Source organism: Eptatretus burgeri, chromosome 13 (assembly GCF_056783735.1).
Source record: "Eptatretus burgeri isolate ZD-2024b chromosome 13, Ebu_testis_v1, whole genome shotgun sequence".
In the NCBI taxonomy this organism is placed as follows: domain Eukaryota; kingdom Metazoa; phylum Chordata; class Myxini; order Myxiniformes; family Myxinidae; genus Eptatretus; species Eptatretus burgeri.
Window position 1 is genome coordinate 59,036,410 of NC_140973.1, and position 27,386 is coordinate 59,063,795.

The 27,386-nt window shown below is 45.6% G+C and overlaps 1 protein-coding gene across 11 annotated transcripts in view; it reads left to right on the forward strand.

Moving 5' to 3' along the window:
• ARAP1 (ArfGAP with RhoGAP domain, ankyrin repeat and PH domain 1) overlaps nucleotides 1-27,386 on the forward strand; it is a 187,933-nt gene that overhangs the window by 54,365 nt on the left and 106,182 nt on the right. For 7 of the 11 annotated variants that reach the window (XM_085852622.1, XM_085852623.1, XM_085852625.1 and 4 more), the window contains 4 exons: nucleotides 12,383-12,489; nucleotides 12,806-12,864; nucleotides 13,062-13,156; nucleotides 19,956-20,198. In XM_085852622.1, coding sequence (XP_085708748.1) covers nucleotides 12,383-12,489; nucleotides 12,806-12,864; nucleotides 13,062-13,156; nucleotides 19,956-20,198 — 504 coding nt within the window. Of the gene's footprint in view, nucleotides 1-7,891; nucleotides 7,977-11,310; nucleotides 12,285-12,382; nucleotides 12,490-12,805; nucleotides 12,865-13,061; nucleotides 13,157-19,955; nucleotides 20,199-27,386 lie in introns of those variants that run through there. The other 4 variants (XM_085852628.1, XM_085852629.1, XM_085852631.1 and 1 more) reach the window with 4 other exon arrangements.

Below are 27,386 nucleotides of genomic sequence, written 5' to 3' on the forward strand. Positions count from 1 at the left end.
TTATGCTCCAACTGAGGCGAGTGATCTCACCGTGAAGGATGCATTCTACGCCACACTCGAGTCTGTGGTTGATCAGTGCCCCAGACGAGATACACTTCTAGTCTTGGGGGATTTCAATGCATCGACTGGAACTGACAGGGATGGTTCTGAGGTGTTTGTTGGTCCCCTTTGGGTCAGGAACTATGAACCAGAATAGCACTAAGTTCCTTGACTTTGCAAGAAGTCATGGACTCAGGGTGGCTGGTTCATGGTTTCAGTGCCCACAAGCTCATCGCTGGACTTGGTATTCCAACGCTGGCGGTGTGGCAAAGGAGATTGACCATGTCCTCATTGACGGTCGTTGGAGGATGATCCAGAACTGCAGGGTCTACCGGAGTGCTCAGTTCCTCAATACTGACCACAGGCTTGTTGTAGCAACTCTAAAGCTGCACCTTAAATCCTGGAGAATGGTACCATCCCAGCCTAGGCTGGATGTTACCAAGCTCAGGGATGAGAGAGTAGCTGAGGAGTTTGCGAACAGGCTGAGTGGACACTTGGGGGGGTCTGGGTGCTTTGGGGGGTCCTGAAGAGTTGTGGAGCGCCTTCAAGACCACCGTCCTTGATGTTGCCGGTGGATGCCTTGGAGCTCACCGCAGGGCAAAGAAGAATTTTGTCTCTCAAGGGACACTGGATACCATTGACCAGAGTCGCAGGGCCAGGCTGAATGGCAGAGCTGAGCTGTTCAGGGAGCTGAGGCGTAAAACTGTACGTGCACTGAGGGTGGACAAGGAGGCCTTTGTGCGAGGAATCTGTGAGGGGGTAGAGCATCACCTGTGGACAGGTGATTCTCGTCCCGCTTACAGGGGAATTCGCGCATTGCGTTCATCCAAGCCCATCCCTCGGAGCACTGCAGTTTGAGCAGAGAGTGGTAGGCTCTTGACAGAGAAGTCTGAAGTGAAGGCCCGCTGGGCCGGTTACTTTGAGCGGTTGTACCAGGCTGATCCCCTAGCTGTCGAGTTGGACGTCAAGGGTGTTACAATCCCTGTTGCTGACCCTCGAATCAACTGTGGTCCACCTTCGCTTGTGGAAACACGGGCTGTGGTGAACCAGTTGAAACGGGGCAAAGCTCCAGGGATCTGTGGCATCCATGCTGAACTTCTCAAGGCTGGTGGAAATGCTGCACTCATGTCGTTGTATGCAGTTTTGTGCTCTGCCTGGAACACAGGCATCATCCCAACTGACTGGAAGAGGGGCCTTGTTGTCCCTCTCTGGAAAGGGAAGGGTGATCGCCAAGACTGCAACAACTACCGAGGGGTGACGCTGCTCTCGGTGCCGGGCAAGGTCTTTGCTCGGATAATTCTTGATAGGGTTCGCCACCATCTGCTTGAGCACCAGCGTCCAGAGCAGTCAGGCTTTACACCAAAGAGGTCAACGATTGACCGTATCCTTGCACTTCGTGTCCTCACCGAACGCAGACGAGAGTTTCGGCAGGGGCTGCTTGCAGCCTATGTTGATCTCTGTAAAGCGTTCGATTCAGTGAATCGGGATGTCCTCTGGAGGATTCTTGGTCTTCGTGGGGTGCCACCAAAACTGATCAATCTGATGTCTGAACTCTACTCTGATACTGAGAGTGCTCTGAAGTGTGGTGGTACCATCTCTGACTTATTTCCAGTTGTTATTGGAGTTTGTCAGGGATGTGTACTTGCCCCCACACTTTTCAGCACTTGTATGGACTGGATTTTAGGGAGGATGTCGGAGAGATCAAGTTGCGGTGCATCGTTTGGCAATGTCAAGATCTCGGACCTTGATTTTGCAGATGATGCAGTCATCTTTGCGGACACTTTAGACATCCTCTTGGGGGCCCTTGAGGTGCTGAATGAGGAGTCGGAGCCGTTGGGATTACGGGTTTCTTGGGTCAAAACTAAGATCCAGGCTTTCGGTGATATCTTGGATGCTGCTGTCCTGTCTGTGTCTGTTTGTGGTGAGGATGTTGAGGTCGTGGAGAGATTCACTTACCTTGGCAGTGATATTCATATCTCTGCTGGCTGCGAGTCAGAGGTCAATAGACGTCTGGGTCGGGCCTGGGGAGTCATGGATTCACTGGATCATGGGGTGTGGCGCTGCCGGTACCTGTGCGGGAGGACGAAAGTCCGAGTCTTCAGGTCCTTGGTACTTCCATTCTTGCTCTATGGGTGCGAGACTTGGACTCTGACCAAGGATCTGAGACAGAGACTTAATTCCTTTGGTACCAGGTCTCTTCGGAGAATCATTGGCTATCACTGGTCGGATTTTGTGCCCAACGAGCGGTTGCTGAGAGAGACTCGGATGAGATTTGTTACCTGCATAGTCCGTGAGCGTCAGTTGCGGCTGTATGGACATGTGGCTCGTTTTCCTGACGCTGATCCTGCTCACCAGATTCTCTCAGCGAGGGAGTCTCATGAGTGGAGGAGGCCAGTGGGCCGACCACGTGCCTCATAGTTGCAGCAGGTTGACCATCATCTCAAGGAGATGGGGATGGGCCTGGCATCTGCCTGGGGGATGGCCAGACGGAGGCCCCTGGAGTACCGGCAGAAAGTGGACGCAGCGACGCGCTGTTCTGGCACATGCTCCCATACCTGACCTGACCCTGGGATCAAAAGCCCGCCACTCGAACTATTTACCCTCATTAACCCTCCCCTAATCCACCCCTTTTACTCACAGGTATTGCAATATTTGTACATTTCCTTACTTATCCTCTTTCCTCTTCCTGTTCGTCCATTCCATTGCTTGGTGTGTCTGTATGTTGGCCCACTAGTGCCCCACTGTCATTGTGTTGCCTTCGACCGTCTGTCACCCTCACTTTTCCATGAGCCGAGATTTTGTATTAAAATACCTGTCCTTGGTGTAAAATTCTGCAAACCACCCAGAAACCCCCGGAGCACCATTCGTCTCCTGCACAAGGTTCCTGTAGCCAATGAAAACCACAATGAAGGCCATTTATTTGCTACAGATACAAATATGGTGAAATCTCTCAACTCCCCCACCCCTCTTGTAATCCCTTGCACCTCTCTCTCCCTCTCTCTCCACTTGAACCACTTCCCAACCTATGACTCTCCTGGCTCCTCCATTATGCCCTTGCCTTTATATCTCATTCCCCTTCTCCCAACTCCTTTTATTAATTTTATTAATTTCACCTCACCTCGAATCAAATTGTCCCCAAAATGATCAGACTAATGCAGAAAGTTATTATTTACTACATACTGTGCAAACGATGTGTTTTGAGACTGAAGATTTTTTTTTAAATGCATTTGCATAAACAACATGCAGTATATATCAATTTGTTTTGACTTACTTTGTTGATTGTGTCTTTTGACTTTTGGTGTGTCCCAGTCATGGCTGTGACATAATCAGTTGATCACCAATGGTAAACCCTTGTGCTGCGTGGTGAAAATGACGTAGTTGTGGAATTTGGATGTCAATTCGCCCACGGCTGCTGCAGCCAAGAGAAACATGGACTTTAGTCGCAGATCACTCTTTTATATTTAATTCCTTTTGATTTCTTTGCTCATGGTGGCATTATTGCTGTAAGTTTTTTTTTTTTTCTTTTTTACATGAGAGGCCTGTATTTAAATTTTGGGGATTCTAAACAAAGTTTACATGGGGGTTTTACAAACATTGGAGATTAGAACTCGTTCGTTTTTGTTTTGGCGTATTGTTTGATATATTGTCTGAAAGTGAGGACAAGGAAAGCATTGCATTGTGTTTGGTGTGTTGTCCTTTCATATACAGGGTGTTCCAAAAAGACCCGGACAACTTTGGTTGTTAATATATTTAGAACCACAAATGATTCGACACCCTTTGGTTTATATGATACAGAAAGTCATACAGTTTTGTGCACACCATCAATACACTGCAGTGTGAGTACCATTTGTCGTGCATGGGACATTAAGGCGGTACATAAGTTCTTGCCATGTTCAGCTCAGCATGTTTGCGTCCACCATTGTGCATGCAGCTGTGATCCGAGAACGAAGATCCTTCAGGTTTGCCACCTTGGTGTTGAAGACAACATCTTTGACAAACCCCAGCATTGGAGTCAACATGGGCCAACATCCCTGTGGAACACTTTCCACACCTTGTGGAGTCCATTCCCCGATGAATTGAGGCTGTTCTGAGGGCAAAAGGGAGTGCAACTCAATATTAGGAAGGTGTTCCTAATGTTTTGCACACTGAGTGTAAAACAAAGGGTATCGTTGTATCATTTGTGGAACTAAATTAATATATTAACAACCAAAGTTGTCCAGGTCTCTTTAGAATGCACATATATATATATATATATATATATATATATATATATATATATATATATATATATATATATATATATATATATATATACTAGGGATACCCGTGCACATGCAAGGGATAGCAGTACAACATCGCTGGTAGCAGACGACAGACCGTACACAGGAAATGACAAAAATACGCATTGTGCAAAATGCAAGTGGTACTATGGAACGCCAAGACTTCCCAAACAATGTCAGCATGTCCGCTAAGTGCCACAGCAATTTCATAGGGATCGTGTGACGGCGAGCCGAGTTTTTAGTGTGCAAGCTTGGTATTATAATAGAGATATATAAAATTTGCAACATGCTCCTACATTCGCAGGAAATTGCCGCACGTATTCGCAGTTTTCACAAGCCACGAGCAGAACAGAATTCTAAAACATATCTTCCACGAGCCATGCACAAAGCAGCTTGGATGTACGTGCAGTACAGTGTCCTGCATGAAGAGTAGGCGAGCTGTCGCCAGCACCATGAACAAATTACAAACACCTGTCCCAACTACTGCTGTGAAGGCAATGGTAAACCACCCAGAAAAACCCTTGCCAAGAAACTGCTCTTGCAGCACTGATGCTCTGTAACAGAGTTTGGAACATCAGAATATACATTATTGTGTATTTATATGTGGTATCTATGTATATATATATATATATATATATATATATATATATATATATATATATATATATACGAATGTGTGTGCAGTATGTATGCCCGGTGTTGCCTAAATTGTTCTTGTGGTGGGGTTGGGATCCCAATGTCCTGAGTTCAGATCCTGCTCGGCAGTTGAATTAATACCAGCCTGTTGTACCAGGGGTTGACTCTGCCTATCATCCTTCTGAGGTTGGCAAAATGTGTACCAGCTTGCTGGGATTATTGAGCCGTTTGAGTATCCTGTGTTGGAGTGGCGCCCTGTCCAGGATTGTGCCGAATAGCCCAGGAGACTGCTTTGGCAGCACTGATGCTCTGTACAGAGTCTGGTCCCAATGGATGGATATATATGTATATATATATATATATATATATATATATATATATATATATATATTAATAAAAGGGTGTGTGTGTGTGTGTGTGTGTGTGTGTGTGTGTGTGTGTGTGTGTGTGTGTGTGTCCTCCATAACTCCAACACCATAAAACTTAGCAGCCTGAAACTTTATATTACATGCATACTAAGAAAACTCCAAGAAAATGCAAGAGTGAAAATTGGGTGTTTGGCTTAATTAAAAACACCCCTTTTGAAGATAACTAACAGCCTTATTTAATTATATTCTTCATCACGAGATCCTCTGCCACCTCGCTGTCTGGGGTCTCAAGGTGTTTTCTGGGTAACCTTGCTGGGGTCTGAAGCCGCCATGTTTTTTTTAGCTTGCTCAACCTCACCCCGTCTTGGAACAGGCCGCAATAATTTCTCAACGATAAAGTTTATTTTTCACTTTCCTCACTCATATCGAATGTCTGTTCATCATAGCTACGAATCAGTGTGTACATTACTTTTGTAAGTACTATAATTTTTCAAATCAGGAGCTTGGAGCGATTTCATGCATTACATGATTCGATGTCCCACGATACACTCTCACAGACCAATTAAAGTAAATCATCGAAATATTATTTCGGTTTCTGGGATCGGATATCGTCCAGACTAAATAAGTGTCAAAATCTGTTGTGAAATCTGATAATTTAAATAAATAACGAGTCTTATAACAAAGCCGGTATTACCTATTTACTTGAAGCAAGCAAGGCAATGTTCCCTTCTCCACACATACATGAGAAAATGTGAAATTTTCAAAACATTAAACTTACCTTTTTCTCCTGTTTGGAAAATTATGTTGCGTAACCAAATTAACCAGCTTCACTGAGCTGTATGATTTAATGCATTCACTGCAAGACCTCACTCCCTGTCCCCCCAGACGGACTGCCTCGCCACAGCATCTGCCGTATTTCTGTCCATATTTTCAGATGTTTTGTGATGTGCTCTGCAGATAATCAAAGCAAATCTGGTAAAAATCGGACGTTAAAAAAAAAAGCTGTCACGTTTGTGCGGATGGCGAACGATGTACGATGTGATATGTGCTCGGATGAGCAGGCAAAATGGTGGATTTTCTGCGAGGTTTATTTCACGGGCAATTGAACTTTGCGATGTCTCCAGGGTTGTTCTGCATTAAGCTGCAACTCTTTTGTGGATAAAGTCATTTTATTTCACCAATTCATTTTATTTCATTAACTGCTGCGTGCGCGGTGAAGCCGAGCTTTAAAGTCAAAGGTATCCTTTATGGTATGCAGCGACAGCTTGGCCAACCATTCCTTATCAACTATTTAATTGGAGTGCTTGCATGAGTGCTTAAGTCACTTGCCGAGCACCCATTGTTGATTGTGCCACATTATTCTGAGTGAATCGTTCACTATCTGTAGATACTTTTGCTGCAGATTTTCATGCTCCGTCACCCTGAGTGAGTGGTTCATGCTCCATTACCCTGAGCGAATGGTTTGTGCTCCTTCACCCTGAGTGAGTGGTTCGTGCTCCTTCACCCTGAGCGAGTGGTCCGTGCTCCGTCACCCTGAGCGAGCGGTCCGTGCTCCGTCACCCTGAGCGAGCGGTCCGTGCTCCGTCACCCTGAGCGAGCGGTCCGTGCTCCGTCACCCTGAGCGAGCGGTCCGTGCTCCGTCACCCTGAGCGAGCGGTCCGTGCTCCGTCACCCTGAGCGAGCGGTCCGTGCTCCGTCACCCTGAGCGAGCGGTCCGTGCTCCGTCACCCTGAGCGAGCGGTCCGTGCTCCTTCACCCTGAGCGAGCGGTCCGTGCTCCGTCACCCTGAGCGAATGGTTCGTGCTCCATCTCCCTGAGCTAGCGGTCCGTGCTGTCACCCTGAGTGAGTGGTCCATGCTCCGTCACCCTGAATGAGTGGTCCGTGCTCCGTCACCCTGAGAGAGTGGTCCGTGCTCTGTCACCCTGCACGAATGGTTCTCTGAATTAACACCTGATTTCCAAGCCGTTTGCCGCATTAACGTGTTTTCTAAATTACTGAGGAATTTTTTTTTCCACCCGTCCACATGCAACTGTTCATGTAGAATAATATTTGAAACATATCCCTGAAACATCTAGGTAAATGCAACGTTGTTCATCGGTGAAAGCAACTCAAGGATTCTGGGTTGTATGCAGTATGTACTGCAGTTGATTATCGCACTGGCTCCCTGGGCGAGTTCCGATTCCCTGCGTGAGCACGAGTGGTTCTCTGAATTAACACTCAATTGTCTCAAACCGGAAAATTGCCGATGTCGGCCAAGCACGTGTGTGTGTGTGTGTGTGTGTGTGTGTGTGTGTGTGTGTGTGTGTGTGTGTGTGTGTGTGTGTGTGTGTGTGTGTGTGTGTGTGTGTGTGTGTGTGTGTGTTTGTGTGTGTGTGTGTGTGTGTGTGTGTGTGTGTTCATTAAGCATAACATGTTCTTTCTGCTAGCTCCCCTACACCCATCTCTCTCCCATCCTTGCTCTACCCACTCCCAATACAGTGCAGTATAGTATCCTCCTCCTGCATCTCCTCTCTCACTCTCCCCTCCCCTCTCTCTCTGTCTGTCTTTGTCTCCGGACGTGTCCGGGAGGTGTTTGTCTCCAGATGCGTCCATCCGGGCGGTGTCCATATCCATACGCATACAGGTGATGTTCATCTCCGGAAGCGTCTGGAGGTATTTATGGCTGGATGAGAGTTTGTCTCCAGGCCGTGTTTATGGTATGACCAGTCGAAAATGCATTTCAGACATTATTTTGTTTCCATCTTCACTGTTATTCACTCATTCACATTCATTCACACACTGTCAGCCATCATCTTCACTGTATGAATCGTAATGAATGCTCCACCACACGTCTGTCTTCCCTTCCTCTCACCTCACACTGTTTCCCTTCCCCCACCCTCCTCACTTTCCCTCTCTCCTCTCTCCTCTCTCCTTTCCCCTCTACCTCTTCACTCTCGCTGCTCTCTCTACCCCACGCCTCTCTCCCTCTCCCCCACCACTCTCTCTCCCCAACCTCTCCCTCCCTCTTCCCCACCCCTCTCTACCTATTCCACACCCCTCTCTCCCTCTTCCTCACCCCTCTCTCCCGCGCCCTTTAGTATTACCATTAGCAAAGCGATGGGTGATATTTACGAGTGTATATCTACATGTATGTATGTATATATATATATATATATATATATATATATATATATATATATATATATATATATATATATATATATATATATACATTGCTGCGTTGACGGGTACCGAGACACCAGCTTGTCACTCAGGGGGATTAATCCCTGCTTGTCCTCGGTGGAGCCAGACTTGGGGCCACCGCTCACAATTAACGTTATGGTGCGGTGGGTTGTTTTAAAACCACGAACGCCACCCAGTCAACTAAGAGTTCCAGTGTCCGCCGTCTAATTATTCCGTTTAACTCGAGGTCACGTGGTTTACCTGAGCAGGGAACACGCCCTCGGCAAAGCACCAATGTTATCTGATTAGATTTTAATTAGGGCGGCCGAGCGTTTTAACCGCTGGTGCGTGCCAACGATTTTTGGTCAAATCTGTGGTAATTACCTCCCAGTCTATCTCGGTTCGGACAATGCGAGACCAATGAAGGAAAGGCCAAACACGGACAGGTTGGAAATCGACCAATAATTTATCAATAATAAAATAAATAAATCAAAAGAACCTTTTATTTGCTGAGCTAAATAAAGAATGAATTTCAAAGCAAAATCAATCAAAATGCCAGGAAAGAGACAAAGAGCAGATGCTTATCGGGAGTTGACTTACAGCTAAACACAGACAAAGGTACCCAGCAGATCATTCAGGGGAAGGGAAGGGGGAGAATCGTCTCGCTCACCAGAAAGTCATCCGTGAAGCGAAAACATCCTGAAAATGCATGCATGCGTGTCACATCCGTCGCCGGCACTCAGGTTTGCCGTGCACCCTCTTGCGGGGCAGCCTTGAATGCCAGTCGACGTCTGGAGGGCACCGAGATCGTCCGTCGCGGGTTTAGACCCTGGTGTTGTTGGTGATCAACCCCTGCCTCACTTGTTGGTGGTGCTGCTCACATCCACACGTGCACCACACACTCGCTTGCTGAAGCACTGGGAAGGGCGAATTGTCTCTTCAGCACTGGTCAGACACCCGCTTCTTGGTCGCTTCTCTCGCCCTTTGCTTTTTCCTCTCTCCTTTCGTTTTTCCTCTCCTCACTTTTTCTTTTCCGTATCTCTTTCTCTTTAGAACGTCCCTCTTTCGCTTTTTCCTCACTTTTTTATATCTCTAGAACATCTCTCCCTCTCAGAACGTCCCTCTTTCGCTTTCTCTCGCTCGTTTTTATATCCCCGGCCATCTCCGCGGGGTGCCGTCCGCCCCAAGCTCACCCCGCTCCATTGGGACATGGTTACCATGACGACCCGTGCGCTCTCAAAAAAGGCGGGTGTCGGAGCTCGCGAAAGAATGTTGCTGAGGAAAAATGGGGGCGGGCTTCAGAGCTCGTGAAAGAAATGTGTGTGAACATGTCTGTCATAAAGAAAAAAAGCTTCACATTAGAGAGGGGGGTCTATCCTTTACCCTTCTCAACGCATCACATTTAAGATCCCATTAGACATGGGGATGGGGCTAATCTGAACATGGATTTAAGGAAGTAACTGTCTGAGGACCTGGATGTGTGGATGCATTCATCAGAACGGATTCTAAAATCCGTAACAAAATATATATATATATATATATATATATATATATATATATATATATATATATATATACATATGTATAATTTGTATATGAAAATATATGTATGTGTATGTAAATATATGTATGTGTGTTTTTATATACATATATATGTATGTATATGTAAATATATGTATGTGTATGTGTGTTTTTACATACACTGGTGCGGGCCCGCAGGTGTGGGCCCGTAGGTGCGTAAACGACGACTGGATTGGGGCATTTTTTCATCCCCCCACCCTCCCCCCCCACCTCTCGACCCCTCCTCTCTCCCCCTCTCTCATGCCAGTACCCTCTCTCGTGGGTGAGGCGTGCCAGTGTGTGCAGCTTCGTTCCTTTGCTCTCGTAAACGACGACTGGATTGGGGCATTTTTTCGATTACATCGGACCAACCATATCATAAATGGCCATAACTTGGGAAACACCTGGGAAACATACTCGCATCCCCAGCGTCAATTGTGATGTCATATCAAACGAAGAAGAAGAATTGTGACGCCCCTCTCTCTCGCTCCCCCCTAGTCTCGCCCCTCCTCTCCCCCCCCCTCTCTCGCCTCCACTCTCACCCCTCTCTCGTCCTCCTCTCTCTCCCCCCTCCTCTCTCGCCCCTCTCTCTCGCCTCCACTCTAAAACCTTAATATCAAACCTTGAAAAGGCACATCTGCGGGTCCCCAGCAATATTCCTGGCAAGTTTCAATCAGATCAGACCGTCAATCGTGCAAAAAAAATAAATAAATAAATAAATAAACATTAATTGTGACGTCATTCGTGATGTCATAGCACCGTGTCTTGTCATTGGTCGACAGATAAATGGCCGTAACTTGGGAACCGCTTGTCCGATTGATATTAAACCTCGAAAAGGCACATTCGCGGGTCCCCGGCAATATTCCTGGTAAGTTTCAATCAGATCGGACCGGTGGTCGTCGAGAAACTGCGGTCGCAGACAGACACACACACACACACACACACACACACACACACACACACACACACACACACACACACACACACACACACACACATTGCTGGAATTATATATATGTATATATATATATATATATATATATATATATATATATATATATATATATATATATATATATATATATATATATATATATATATACGTTCATGTATGTATATAAATGTTTGTTTTTTTTTTTGAATGATATTGTAAGTGACCTTGCTGGTTCAACGCTGCACTTGCCCACACTCACAAAGCGATTAGTTTTGCCCACTCGAATAGTGCATGTTCAGGAAGCTGACGGACAATCATGTGCCTGGAATGATGCTATACGCCTCAACCAATGTGCTGTTTACAAAACCAAAACCCCACACACAGGAAAGCGTACAGCACAAAAAACCACTTTGAAACCATGATGAATTTCGCTTTTGAGATCAAGGCCGAATCTAAATACGGTTTATATGTGTACAAATCTGTTGTGTTAAAACTTTCTGGTCGTATGTGAGTATTGGCATATATGCACGATTCTCTTCTTGTGGAGTTGCTTGGGGTATGATAGTAAGTTCAGATATATGTGGTACACCAACCCTCACGGATTAATTCAATTGTGCTTGAAATAAATGTGTGTTGGTTTGATCGTGTGCTGACTGTGTCGATATGCCATCAATGTGAACTTTACTTTCGGAAGGCGATGAGGCAAGGCTTGGAGCACGTGGGCGGAGGCGAGAGAGAATTCACTCACAAAGGAACAGGCAAGCAAGAGAGGCGGGGAAATAGGGAAGGGGGGAAGGAAAGGCGAGAGAGAGGGAGAGGCAGGGAGCAAACTTTTACAATTCAAAGTTTAACCAGCTTTTCTAACGTCTTGCCTTTTTGTTTGTTATTGTCAGTGATATAGTCGGAGGATGTGTATGACTTTTAATCGTTGAGTGAAGAAGGCTTTCTCGCTCTCTCTTTCTCTCTCTCTCTCTTTGCGGTGAGATTGTTTCATCCATTGTCTTTCATCCACAACAATCAGATTTCTGAGTCCAATCGCACCCGGTGGACGTTTGTCTCCGCTTACATGTGTCTGCATCTGATTGTTGGAATTTGTATACTGGGCCTTTTCCTTGGGCTTTCCATGTCAGCTTTTTGACAAAACCCTTTGACACTTGGTGCGGCGAAAAGACCCATTTCAGGTTGGGAACTGTACCAAAGGACTTCTTCAAATGTCACTTGAGAGTGAGGATCGCAGAGTGGAGATTTGTGCAGGACTTACTGGTGGATCGGACGCTTCAGTGCTTGGAGCTAATCCATAGCAGGTGTTTTGCATTGCGGTCGGATTGTACAGGCGAGCAGGCAGGACGGAAGCGCCTCACCCGAGCTCACCACTCTTCCTGCCCACACTATTCACCCTCAGTGACACGACCAGCGAGGAATGGACCACGATGAAGCAGCACCATGAGCTGGCCAGTGAAGTACAGACAACCCTTGGTGACCCTGAAGCAACACCCGACATTGAGCCTGGTAGGTTTGACGTTAATACCATCGTGTTCAAACGGTGTTGTTGGCCAATGAAATATCACAGTTACTTGTGAGCAACCATATTTATTGTTTTTATCAAGTTGCTCATTGCTAATGTTCGTAAACTCTTAGCTTTTATTGCATTTGTTGATTTCTCCATCCGAGGTACATTCCACAGTAAATAGAGCAAGCTTCATTCGTAGGATGAACACCGGCTCTAGGATTCTGAATCCAGAGCAAGAGGAATCTCTGTCTGATGGAGTTTCATTGTACTTCTCTTTGATACAACATTCCACCTTTCTGTATGTTTTTGATGCAGATGCTTTGGTATTTGCTATTCATGAAGAAGAAGATGACATTCTACATTCTTCCAATAAGGTGTGCCTCACTCTCACTGTTTCCTGTGTCCCGCTTTTACTTTTCTTCCATTCTTTTAAAAAATCTTCTTCCCTCTTTTTATCCTTTTCTATCATCCCTTTCAATATTTGGCTTTCTAAACCAGTTTCCATACCTGATTGCTTCCAAAAGCCTCATCCAAAGCAAACTTTCCTTAATTGATAACCGTCTGATTACAGGAACCACAGTCCATGCAGAAGATATGCTGGGAAGGATCACGCAATGACTGTGTGTTCGTCGAACAAGATGGACTAAACTCCAGAAGTGGCAGCAAGTATGCACAGGGACTCGTGTTTCGTCAGTTTATGTTGGCACGTAACAAAATCTTTAACTCCAAAGCTCATTTTTGCAAAAAAAAAATACAAATGGTGTAAAAAAAAAAAAGCCTTTGGTTTGGCAAGCTACCATACATGCCTGCTCAACAGATCTGCAGATGTGCGTTCAGTACGCCGTGAGAGAAGGCGGCATCTCGGGAGTGTTTGGCACGGCTTCAAAATCTGAGCAAAAGAGTGGACATATACAATCGAGTTGTTTTATTATTTTCTTTTCATATCACCTGTGTATAATGGTCTTGTATCCATGTATTAAATTTGAATGTATCTTCAATAAGGATGCGGTGCATCAGAGTTATTTTATCATCCTTATTTTATTATAGTTATTTTATTTTCAACAGACTCAGTTACTTAATGTTTAGAGCATCCGCTCTGAGTCTGGGAGTTCAGCGGTTCAAACCTATCGAGTCGTACCAAAGACTTTAAAAATGGTACGTGCTACTTCCTTTCTTGATGCTCAGCATTTAAAAGGATAGAGCCTGGACAAACAACCATAGGTTAGCAATACTGGCACAGACTTTTATGGGCATATTGGCCTCCTCCTGCATTGAAGTTCCTTGGAAGGGAACTCATGTTATATCATTTTTGCTATCCCGTCATTGCATAATTCATTTCTCATGAGAAGTTTGGAACTTGTAATGGACGATGCATGAGGCCATGCCATGTTGCTTTGCCATTGGAGAAAGAGGAAGCTTTTGGAGACATTTCATGCCGTGTGTGAAAAGGACTAACAGAGTGGTCTACTCCTTGCTTGCTCAGTTGTTCTTGATTAAGGCGCGCCGATGCTTTTCCTTCCGCTTTCTCAAAGGCCAAATCCCTTGGGAAGGTATCAACCTGAGACGGCTCTCACGGGATCTCGCTCCTTGTGTGTCTTGGAAAGCATTCTCCAGATTTCTCTCGTTTGGATTTGTTTTGGTTTTTTTGGTTTTTATAATCTGTCTTTTATCTCTGTTCTGGTCTCTCATTTGATGTTTTCTTTCTTTTTTGTTTATTTTTCTTTCTGTCTGTTGTTTTGTTTTGATATCTGTCTCCCAATATTTTTGTTTCAGCGATATCCATCCCCTCCCCAACCTCTGATCTCTGACTGTTGGCTTAGGATTGCTTGAGTTTTGAATCAACAATTTTCTCTCACTGGAGAATATTTCAGCTCAAAATGGCTGCTGAAGAAATTAGCCTTTCCAAACTGAATATGTAGACATCACATACTCCTCCTTTGAGATGGTGGACTATTGTACTGCTCAGTTCAGAGCCCTGCCGTTCCTTTGTTTGTCGTCATCTCTTTTACTACTGTTGGGATTTGCTAGATATCCGTTATTGTCGGATTTTCCGTGTGTGTGTGTGTGTGTGTGTGTGTGTGTGTGTGTGTGTGTGTGTGTGTGTGTGTGTGTGTGTGTGTGTGTGTGTGTGTGTGTGTGTGTGTGTGTGTGTGTGTGCGCGCGCGCGAACGCGAGGCTCAACAGCACAAACCAGCAAACCGATTTGGATGAAACTTGGCGAACAGGTGCCGTATGGGCTGGGAGTGTGCGCGTTTGAGTTTCGTTGCTAAGGCCTTGGTCACATTTACCACGGCGGCCGTGGGGTCTCCTAAATCTACGGCCACTAGCAATTATACGGCGGCCACAGTATTTTCACAGTCACACAATGTAGCATTCACATATGTTTTTATTTTTCGGGGAGCCGCACGGCGTATTTAGGCCGAAGTCACAATTGCCACGGCGGCCGAGGGGTCTCCAAAATCTACGGCCATTAGCAATTATACGGCGGCCGCAGTATTTCCACGGTCACACAATGTAGCAGTCACATGTTTTTATTTTTCCTGGGAGCTGCACGGCGTATTTATAAATTGTGGAGACCGAAAACGTGGGGTTGCCGTACGGTCTTTGATTTGATGTTGCACGGTGACCTTAGGGCGTTCCTGCGGCGGCCATAGAATTTTCAAGGCGACCGCAGGGGGACCGCAAGGGGGCCCTAAGGCGAACGTGCGGCCAGACAGACGGTAACGAATCGGTAAAATTTTTTTATTTTTTTGGCTTGTCGAATTGCTACGGCGAACGTCGAAATGAAAAAAGTTATAACTCCGCGTTATAATTCCATGGCGACCCTACGACCTGTAAAATATAGCCAAACGGCGTAGGGCCACCCTGAGGCCACCTCAGAAACTCTGCGGCCACCGCACGTTTCTGTCAATTCAGAGGGCGTACGGCCGCCGTATCCTCGCCGTAGAGCAAATGTGACTTAGGCCTTAGGTCTTAGAAATTGTGGAGACTGAAAACGTGGGGTTGCCGTATGGTCTTTGATTTGATGTCGCACGGTGACCTTAAGGGGGCCCTGCGGCGGCCATAGAATTTTCAAGGCAGACGCAAGGTAGCCTCAAGGTGCCCGCAAGGCGACCGCAGGGGGCCCTAAGGCGAACGTGCGGCCAGACGGACGTTAACGAGTGGGTTAATTTTTTTTTTTTTTTTTACAATTTCCTTTGTTTCAGCTTGTCGAATTGCTATGGCGAACGTAGAAATGAAAAAAGTTATAACTCCGCGTTATAATTCCACGGCGACCTTACGGCCTCTAAAATATAGCTAAATGGCGTAGGGCCACCCTGAGGCCACCGCAGAAACTCTGCGGCCGCCACACGTTTCTGTCAATTCAGAGGGCGTATGACCGCCGTATCCTCGCTCTGGAGCAAATGTGACTTAGGCCTAAGCAACCACCGGTTGCTATGCAGCAGCTGAAAAACCGCGTTTTAAGAACTCAAACGTGCTTGTCGGTGATTTGCTACATCACGTGATTGACCGGTGGCAAACCGACCACCGAGAAACCGTGACTCAACAAGGTTCATGATCACGTGGTTTGTTTCTCTTCGAACGTCTCGTCGTCAACAATTTCCGGTCCTTCGGCACACTGAACCTTACAGTGGCGGATGGTGCACGGCGACCCGATATCTCTCGGGCGAAGAACACACACGGCAAGCACCCCACGGGATCCACGAGCAGCTCGAATGGAGGAAACGTGCTCGGTCTGGGGGGTTCGTCCTCAGACTGTGGGTCCGTGGTCCGTCCAGGAGGTTCTCCCTCGGACGGGTCCATGGTCGGTTCACCCGAGGATGAAGATTCCAGACCCAGTACATGACGTTCACTCCGTCCCGACATGTTATGCTTCCTGACGCTCGTTTTAATGGATTGTTTGTGTTTTGAAAGGGAAGATCGAGTCGGAGTTCATCGATCATGCGTTCCCTCCGTACGAAGGTTTGAACCACAAACCGTATGTTTTCCGTGTGTGTGTGTGTGTGTGTGTGTGTGTGTGTGTGTGTGTGTGTGTGTGTGTGTGTGTGTGTGTGTGTGTGTGTGTGTGTGTGTGTGTGTCTGCAACGCGAGGCTCCACAGCACAAACCAGCAAACCGATTTTGATGAAACTGGCGAACAGGTGCCATATGGGCTGGGAGTGTGCGCATTTGAGTTGCGTTGCTAAGCAACCACCCGTTGCTATACAGCGGCCGAAAAACCGCGTTTTAAGAACCCAAACGGTAACTGACGTAGCGCGGCTTCTATGATAGGTGGAGCGACCGGACCAACTCCGGCTTATTCCTTGCATCCCCATCTAGTTATCGCGACAGCATAACGTTCCTCGATCTCTCAGTTTCCGAATGGCAGCCCTCCGAATGCGGAAAGGTGGTGAACCAGGGAATATGTTAAGTGACCTTCACCTCGGAAACCGTCGACGGCGGAACGTTCAAATTCGGTGTATGGATAGAGTTTAATAACTACTACAAAACTGAACCACAGCATTTTTTCAGATTCGATCACCAAGGGTGTCGGGGTTGAAATACACAAAATTCGAAAAAATACTTTTTCTCGGCCTACGTTCACTATTTTCAATACTTGTCCTACAGTTTTGAAAGTGGAGAAACGAGACCCTTATAAATTAATATCATCAAGGCGAAACGGTTAGATGTAAACGAAAGCATCTTGACATGGTGATAGAACATGGTTGGTAGAACATTTTTTTTGTCATTTACATTTTCCTCCATCTCCACTCTGAGGAGTGCCAGTTGGCAAAATACGCAATAGGAAAAATCTTGCCAGGCAGAGGAACAATTGTATGTGAACCAATACGTGTTGGCAATGAATCTTCGTCGGTGGATCGGTCAGAATGAAAAGCATCGTATCCAGCGCTTCGATCCTCGCGGATCCCTCGTCGCCTACCGGCTTATCTCTCTTATTTCTCATTCCATGACCTCTTAAATGTTTTATTTTTTCACGATGCAATGTTTAACCCTGTTCCTATTGTGTTTCACATTCAACAGCGTTAGATTTGCTCAAGCTGCTTTGGGCCTTGACTCATTCCCCAGGCGGGCTGAGTTTAATGGGGTTAAACTATGATCATAAAGTGATGTTTTGTGATAAACCACAGTCTGTTTATGTTTCCATATTCTATGTGCCATTTATTTTTATATTGACCTTAATTACTGGTTTTCCCCCTTCATATGGCACACCGCAAAGCACACCGATTGAACTATTAATCTCTCGTTTTGCCTGAAACTTCTGTCCGATTAGAAATGTCCATGTTTTGTTTTGTTTATGTTCAAGTTTATTACCTCCGCCACCGAAGGTGAACGAGGTTATGGTTTCACCCCTTTCTGTCTGTTTGTTACTGGAAAAATCGAAGATTTTTCAAATATATTGGTTCGTCCATTTTGCTATTCTGTCTGTTTGTCTGTCTGTCTGTCTGTCTGTCTGTATGTTTGTCACCTACAGGTCACAATTCTAAACGGATCGTCATGAAACTTTCTCACATTGTAGAGGTAGTCTCAACTGAGCAGCCTATTGATTTTGTGCTCAAAGGTCAAAGGCCATATTGAGGTGAAATTTCTGAAAGTCATTTTTCATCCGATTGACTTGAAAATTTAACAGCAATTACATCGTGCATCACTGAATTTGGAAACCAAATAGTTTTTAGGTCAAAAGGTCAACTCAAGGTTAAACTTCTAAAATCATCAATTTCAATCTGAAAAATAATCGATTTTCATCCGATTGACCTGAACTTTGATTTAGATTGCAAATTTTAATCTGTATGAAATGGACAATTTGATGTATCCGTGGCAACCTTTGGAGAGGGGTTGATTTTGCATGTATTGTGCACTGCATGACGTCTTTTTATTGTTTGTCTGTTTGTTTGTGTGCAGAATATCTCAAAAGTTGTAGACGGATCCGGATGGAATTTTGTGGACAGGTTGGGTATGCAACAAGGACGAACTGATTAGATTTTGAAGATCTAGATCCGGATCCGACTAGTAGAATTTTTAAGTGATTCTTCACCATTGAGAGATAGGGCCAAAAACGACATACAGTCAACCCCCGCTTCATCGCGGTTCACCTCTCGCGCCCCCGGTTCATCGCGGGTTTTCCCTTGGAACATAACTAATTTTTTCTGCGGATTCCCCCGGTACATCGCGGTGATAATATATAAAATATAAATTATTTAAGGAATAAATTATAACACGTGGCGCTCGACCAGTCACACAACGCACGAGACAAAGTTTCGCTTGTGACCTTCGAATATTTTCTACGTTTTTTTTCTCCAAGCCCCACGATGCCGCCCAAACGCCCTGCACCTTCTAAGGCTTCTGGCAAGGAACCGAAGCGCCAGAAGAAGGTCCTGGGACTCTCCAGGATAAGGTTAAGGTAAAGGTGCTCAATATATGCTTCGGGAAGGAAAAAGGTTTGCCGCCGTTGGACGAGCACTGCTCTACCCATCACCTCAAAACCGACCAGACCAGACTAGTCAATCTCCGGCACCTCAAAGCCAATCACTGCCAAACCGACCAGACCAGACTAGTCGATCTCCGGCACCTCAAACCCAATCACTGCCAAACCGACCAGACCAGACTCGTCGATCTCAGGCACCTCAAACCCAATCGCTCCCAAACCGACCAGACCAGACTAGTCAATCTCCGGCACCTCAAAGCCAATCACTGCCAAACCGACCAGACCAGACTAGTCGATCTCCGGCACCTCAAACCCAATCGCTCCCAAACCGACCAGACCAGATGAGTCGATTTTTTGGGGGAGGCGTCCATTCATCGCGGATTTTCACTTAGCGTGGGGAGGTTTGGAACATAACCCCCGCGAGAAACGGGGGATTACTGTATAGCATGATATTTCAAAAATGTATTGGGCCTGATATGTTCTCGTGGATCAGGCATTACATGGCGTAGGTATGCGCTCTACGGAGTGCCCTTCGAGTTCCTTGTGTTTTTGTCATTCTTTCTGTATTTCGAGCTCTTTCTCTTTTTCTCACCGACTTATAGGGTCATTTTCCCAACTCCAGGCTGACTGAGCTTCGAGTTTATCTCCAAAATCGAAATCTAGGAAAGGCATTACAAGCTACAAAGGTTGATTTTTTTTTTTTTTTGAAGGAAAGGGTAATCATCGTGAAACAACCTCTTTCTGAGAAATAAACTCGTGCTAGTTCTTGGCATGTCACATTATAGACATGGCTTGTTTAACTTGTATTGTTTTACCACTTAATTGCTGAAGTCCTTAACATAAATTGGAAAATTGTGCAAGATTTAATATTGATTTCAAACTTATACAATGCCCAAGCACAGCACTTTAATGTTTTTGCAACGTGATGCTGATTCCCCACCCCTCTCCCCCCTCCCAAAGGATGAAAGCTCATGAAATGGCAGGATGTGGATGACATGTCCTAAATTATGACATCTTGACTTCTCACCTCTCTCTTCCACAGCCTCAGCCTGCTCGATCCAGCTGTACGTTCTCCGTCACACTTATCATTCAGAGGCGATGCCCTGTCGCTCCTCTCGTTGTCTTCTGAAGACTTCCCATCATCATCTGTTTCTCAAACCCATTTGCCCTCTGTTTCCAAAGAGCATGACAATGGTGTGAGTTGGATTACAGGCTCACACTTTTGCGACTCAAGTGAGATCCCTTCAATCAAGGCCGGCTGGCTCGAGAAGCAGCCCCCTGTCACGTGAGTGATTTAGTTCGCACACACAAACATCTACATGTATTTTGGACGTGGCTTCAGAATGAGCGCATCAGTACCTATCTTACTTTAATGTGCTTAACGCTATGATCCTATGACAGATTATCAGATGCTTATTTTCATCCACGAATGTTCTTAAACAATTCTTTGCTGATTATATGAGGTAGCTTCTCTTCTTGTAGAAGCAGCACAAGGCTGCAGGGTAGCATCATTGGCTGAGGGTGTGGCTGTGCCGCTGATGCAATACCCTCTGAAGGTTAGGGCAGGGATTTGTAATTTGTTGATGGTGCCAGCGATAGCTTACCTACTCTTCACGGAAGATGACATTGGGTCTCCAGCATCCACCAACTCATGCCAACAGATGGGGTGTCCAGTTTAATGTCCATCTGAGGGATGCCACACTCTTTGGTGCATCACATTGCTTGTGAAACACTGGGCTGACAGTTTGTAACCGGGCCGAAATTCTAGCCCAGGCGAGACAGCTAAGACATGAGTGTGCGTACCTCAAGGCCATCCTGCCAGCCTGATGAGGGAGCTATAAAGTATTAATTACTAGTAAATACAACCCGTTGCTTTGTTGATGGGGACACAATATAGGGATGAGAGAGAGAGAGAGAGAGAGGAGAGAGAGAGAGAGAGAGAGAGAGAGAGAGAGAGAGAGAGAGAGAGAGAGGTGTAAGGTTGGAGGGGGGAGGGGAGGCAGAGACGATGAAGGTGGGGGAGTTAGGGGGGAGGTGGGGAGAGCGACACCACACCAAACATTGCTCTTCCCTGCGGGAAAGATGGATGTGAGGGAGAGAGGGAGAGAGAGAGATATATATAGAGATAGCGATAGGGGTGGGGAGACACATAGACAGACAGGCAGAGACAGCAAAAGAGAGTGACAGGTGTGGGAGGAGAGGGCTGCATTTTATTCGGAGGGGGGAGCGAACAAAGGACAGAGTGAGAGAGAAGGGTGAAGGAAAAATAAAAAGGCAGGTGAGTAGTGGAGGTGGGGTGAGCAAAGAGAATGATATGTGATGCTTATTGACTGAACACGAAAAGAAAACATCTGCAAAAATGTTGATATTCCAATTACAGAAAATTTGTGAGAAAATGAACCAAAAGCAATCACTGAAAATGTTGGAGTACCGCTCACGTATGACCTTATGATCCCATCGAGTGTGAACATCGAAAACAAAGCATTGCGACCAGATATAATACTTCGGTCCAAAAAAGAGAGAAGGCATTGCTAATTTAGATGTTAATACCAGTGATTTTGACATAATGATGCAGAAATCAAGAAAATGAACAAACACCAAGACCTCAAGCATGATGTGAAAAGACCCTGGAAGCTGCAGAATGCCAAAGTTGAACCAGTGATGATGAAGAACCTCATGGGAATGATGAAGAAGAACCTCACAGAGATATTAAAAAACATCCCTGGGAATATTATTGCAAACAAACTGCAGTTGGAAGCTGTCCTGGGCTCAGTAACGATCCTGAAGAGAACCCTTGGCACAAAACTTTGAGAACAGAAAACTTCACAGCTTGGTCCATGAATCGTGACACCATACGGAATTATATTAATTATGAAATTTATTTTAATTTTGTTTGTTGTTTTGTTTTTCACCATTTTGTTTTGTTTTTACCACTTTTTATGTGTCTGTCTATTTGATAACCTCTGTTAATCCGACATATGAAAGGGTGATGGATATTCAAAAGGAAAAGATAGTCCTACATCACCACTTATTTTACATCATATGTTTATGGAATTGTGTCTGATAAACGTGTTTGTAAGACGGGCGTAGTGGCGTGCGCCTGTAATCTGGATACTCGGAGGCTTGGGTTGGAGGATCGCTTGAGGACGGGAGGTCTGCGCTGGGCCGTGCTATGAGAGGGTGAATGGCAGCCCGGAATCATGGCGAAACCCAATCCTTATCCCTGTGTCGTAAGAGGCCACCAGGGTTGTGTCAGGAAGGGCATCCGGCGTAAAACCTGTGCCAAATCAGTATACGGATCATAACGGATGATCCGCTGTGGCGACCCCCTAACGGGAGCAGCCGAAAGACGAACAACAACAACAAACGTGTTTGTAAGATTTTGGTTAATCACGATGCCTAACTTGTTGTCAATTATCAACAAATTGTAACAATGGTTTTGAACATAATGACATTATTTGTGAAATTATGTTCTCCCAGAGAGCCTTCGTTGTTTCACCTTGAGTTGTGGTATTGGGAACCCATGAGGCTTACTAATATATATATATCACCCTGGTGTTGGCGCAGTGGTTAGGGCAGCGGCTTGGGATCCAAAAGGTCCTGAGTTCAAGCCCCGTTGGACCACTGAATTAATACACCAGGGGGTTGACTCAGCCTGTCATCCTTCCGAGGTCGGCGAAATGAGTACCAGTATACTGGGTCGGTGTATACCCCGGTTAAAATAGGTGTACTATATCCCTGTGTCGTAAGAGGCGACCAGAGTTGCGTCAGGAAGGGCATCCGGCGTAAAACGTGCCAAATTACTATGCTGATCATACGGATGATCCGCTGTGGCGACCCCTAAAGGCCCAGTCACACCTTGACGTTTTCGCCAACGTATGCCGATTTTTGAAATTTTTTTCTAAAACGCTGGCACACGTTGAATACGTTTTGGGTAAGTTTTGATAACATTGAGAGCACGCTGAAAAACACTGCCATATGCCGTTGTACGTTGGCTTTAAACGTTGTACTTTTCGGTTGTCCTCAAATTTTTGCATGCTTGAAATTTCACGACGTATGCCGGCGTATGACTCACACGTTCCGCTACGCTGGCCACAAGTTGTATGCACGGTCTGCGATCATTGACAGACGTCAACACATGCTACTTGTAAGTTAATCATAAGTTGAGACACGCCGAGGTAATGTTTTGCGTACCCGAAACTTATTTCTAACCTATGATTAACGTGTTGTTGTCACGTTACGCGATCATTGCCACACGTCGACAGACGTTACTTTTAAGTTACTCATAGGCTGAAAGACGTCGGTATAATGGATCGTCCTTGCGTCAGCGTCCACGGCCACGGCCAGGACACTTATTTGCAGCATTCTTCAAACTTTTCTTCGGCATGACGAGGATGTTCACACTTCGATGTCTAGCTTGGCTATGATTCCAATTGTCCATTGTCAGCGTCTATTTAAAATAGTCGAGTTTGAGCGTTTTAACAATTTTTTTTATACAAATAACAAACGCTTCAAATTTCAAAACCCCAGCATCAAAAAACAAAGGCGAGTGACAGCAATTTAAATCGTTCATTGTAAACAATGAAAATAGTTGAGTGGTACCGTTTAAAAGTCGTTGAGTGTAAAAAAAAAAATCCAATTGTTGAGCGCAAGCGTCTACTTTCAATAGTGGAGTTTGAGCGATTTAGCACGTTCAATAGAAACGATTAAAATTTCCGAGCGCCAGCGTCAAAAAACAAAGGCGAGTGACAGCAATTTAAATCGTTCATTGTAAACAATGAAAATAGCAGAGTGGTACCGTTTAAAAGTCGTTGAGTGTAAAAAAAAATCCAATTGTTGAGCGCCAGCGTCTACTTTCAATCGTGGAGATGCAGCCATTTAAATCGTTGAGTGGCAGCCTATGAATAGCAAACCCCACGTCACCGGCAAAGATAAACTGCCGCACGATATGGAAAAGTTAGGCTATCGTTGGGCATAGTTTGTGAACGCCGGCTACACGATAATTATTCGTTGGTATACCGTATCTATAATTATCGAAGCGCTCTATGCACATTATTAGTTCATTGTGCATTTGTCCAACCCGTTATGAATAGACCTAAATCGTAAAAAACAAGCCATAGCTCATTGTTGAAAAAGCCCCATAAAAAATTAGCCGCGAAGAACTTCGAACAATGGTGCAAAGATGTCTCCTACCCGTGGACACGCGGATGCGAGGAGGATCCATCATAACCCACACCCTCCCCCTCACACTCACCTACTACTGCCAACATGAACAAACTACTACTAATACTAATACTGATACTGATACTGTTACTGCTGACATGGACATCGACTCAAAAAGGACTCGAAAACACTGTTGGGTTCCCCTTTTATGAACACCATTTTTATATACCAATTCCCAAAATCGCTGGGAACACGTCTTTATATGGCAGTTGTAAGTTAGAAACACGTTCATTTATTTTTTTTGTCGACCGGAAGACGTCATTGGAATACGTCTACATACGTCAATGTGTGTTGGGACTACGTAAAGAATTGGTTCAAAGCACGTCAAACATAAGTTAGAAATAAGTTTCGCGTAAAAAAGACATTACCGCGACGTGTTTCGACTTATGAGTAGCTTATAAGTAGCCTTTGTAGACGTGTGTAAGCGTCCACATATCGTGTGTACAACCTATCCCCATCGCATGCGGAACGTGTGTCATACGCCAAGTACGTCGTAAAATTTTGAACAGACAGGTCCATGGACCAAAAGTGCGTGGAACCTGGAGGAGCGGCCAGGTCCACGAGACCGAGAAGGTCTTACCCGCGTCCTCGTGACGCGATGGTGGGCAAGCCGCAATGTTCGCGCAGCTGCGCTCCGACTCCGTGCCCCTGGCGTGGTCGGCGAGCCCTCTCCGGCGTGCTCCGTGCAAGCAGTTTTGTTGGCACCACGTTTAGCATGGGGGAGGAACGGGGCCCCCCGGCACTATCTCAGCGCGGATGGGGGGGGAAATTGCTGATGCTCAGGGAGAGGGGAATGACTGGCTGGCTTGGACCCCGCGACAAGACGAGCGACCCCCACACCGCAACCTCGTGGCCGACCGCCGTTTTCACTTGACTCGAACTTGAACTCTTCACTTGCCCCGACCAGCCGCCTGCAACTCAACCGCGCGAACTCCGCGAGTCGCCTTATGCTCGCGTCTTTATAGGCCGCAGGAGGAGCCTTTATGCAAATTTCAGGATCAAAACGCGATTGGAGGTGGGGCCACGTCACCCTCTGTCCAGCCATTGGTGTGGCAAAAAGGGGGCGTGAAGCCCTTTTGATCCGAATTCCTCTCGTAAAGAATCCATGTTCATTGCGCTTGGAGGCGGGGCCATACCGCCCGACGCTCGCCCAATGGACGGAGAAAAAGGGGGCGTGAAGCCTTCCTGATAAGAATTTCTCCCTCGGAAAGGCCGCCATTCGCGCTCGCGGCTCGATGCGTTCGGCACCAATCGCCAAACGGGCTCTGGACAGCACGACGCCCGGTGTTGACCGGTGGCACGGTCGATGGTCTGAGGAGATAGGCGAAGGTGGTAGGGGGTTTTCTGTGGTGGTTTGGTGGTTGGCGGGCGTCGTTTGGGAATGGCGGTGAAGCGATGTTTGCGGGATGGAGTTGTGAAGGTAAAGGTAGTGGCTGTTTGTGTTGTTGGCAGCTTAATGGTCCAAAATAACAATAGAGAAAGAAAAATGGCTAACTCGAAGCGTTGCAGCCCGGATGAATCACACATATTCCCTCTATACAATGGGTTTGGGCTAACTACACATGAACTTACCGATATATCTCACCTGAGGACTCTTTATGGTGTAATGCGAATTTCCACAACCGTAAATATATATAATGGAATATAAAATGAAAAACGTTAATCGTGCTGTTTGTTTTATTTCCATTTGTAACATATAATAAAAGTGTCATTTTGTATTGTATTGTATAAAATAATAATCTGAGTCTTGCAATATGACCCCAGAGCAAAGCTCGATTGAGTTCAATCCTCAGGGTCTCGACATTAAATTTATTGATTATGTGATGTGATGAACAAGTTGATTAGACATCGTGTTGTAGATGCTAGTTATTAATTAATCTTGTTATGTACTTTTGAAAAATAAAACACATTGTGTGCTGGAAACCTGGCCATATTCCAAAGTGCTATCTTAATGTGCAAGGGCACTGCATCAGTGCCACAACCTCACCTCGCTGGCGATGCAACCAACATGGCAAGTTCATAATTGAATCCCAGTCTGACATGCATTCTTTTAGAATATGGAGAAGAATAGTACTGATTGATTGTGGAGAATCATCGATTTCTATAAAGAGGAGTATCGCCAGTACCACTGATGTCCGATGGTAACCATAGATATACTATCGCAGTTACTACAGAGCTATCAATTTCTCGGAGGAACTTCTGATTCACAGAAAGGTAAAATAATGTTTATTTCAAAGCATTAGCTTTTATGTCCCTTACACAATTAAACTTTTAATCTCGCTATCTATAGCTTATGGAAGCTGTCAGTTTTAACAAGGAGTATCTCTTTAGAAGGTGAGCAATAATCATGACCAATTATAATTACAACTACAGTGAAGTTGATGGTGTGCCATCACAAGTCCCCATGCTTCCCACCTAAAGCCAAGTTGAAAGATGACAAAAAGTTCCTTCGAGAATGACCGAATATCAAATTTTGAGTTTAATTTTTTTTTGATCCCTGTGACTCGATGGGTCCCCACACCCCATGGGGAATGAATCGGAAGTCAGATCCAAAAAAATCGTTACATATTTCATGCATCCCACAATGCTGACTGCATTTATAAAGTTTCATTAAAATTGTTTTAAAATGTGCCTGTACTGTATTTGCATTTTTTGGTATTTGACCTTTTTATCCCATCATTGAGGGGACAGGCCAAAAATGACACTGCTCTTGCACCTTCGTGCCATGTCGTGATAATAATGATTAAGTTTGGTGAATTTCTGAGGAACTGTTTCGGAGGAGATAGTGTGATGGATGGACAAACGAACAGACAGACAGATGGAGCCAATTACCATATCCCCCGGTGTGTTTTTTTCAAAAAGTGTGGGGTTAACAATCCTAATCGTATAGCATATCAGAATCGGTATTTCAATCATCTTTTAGTTTTAACTAGCATGTACTACCCGTCTCTTCGCTGATGGGTATACCTAGTGGGGGGGGGGGGAAGAGATAGAGAGCAGGGGGAGGGAGATAGAGAGGAGGGGGAGAGAGGAGAAGGGATAAGGGGGAGAGTGGAGAAGAGGAGGGAGAGAGGTGAGGAGGGGTGGGGAGGAAGGGAGGAAGAGCGAGGAAGAGGGAGGGTGAGGAAGGGGAGTTTGTGACAGTCTGTGAATTCGTCCGTGACACTCCATCGTGGGAATGGAGTGTTGTCCGGGAAAAAGAGAGAGGAGCTGAAGCGGGTGGTTGGGTATGTCGGTGAGGCACATTGAG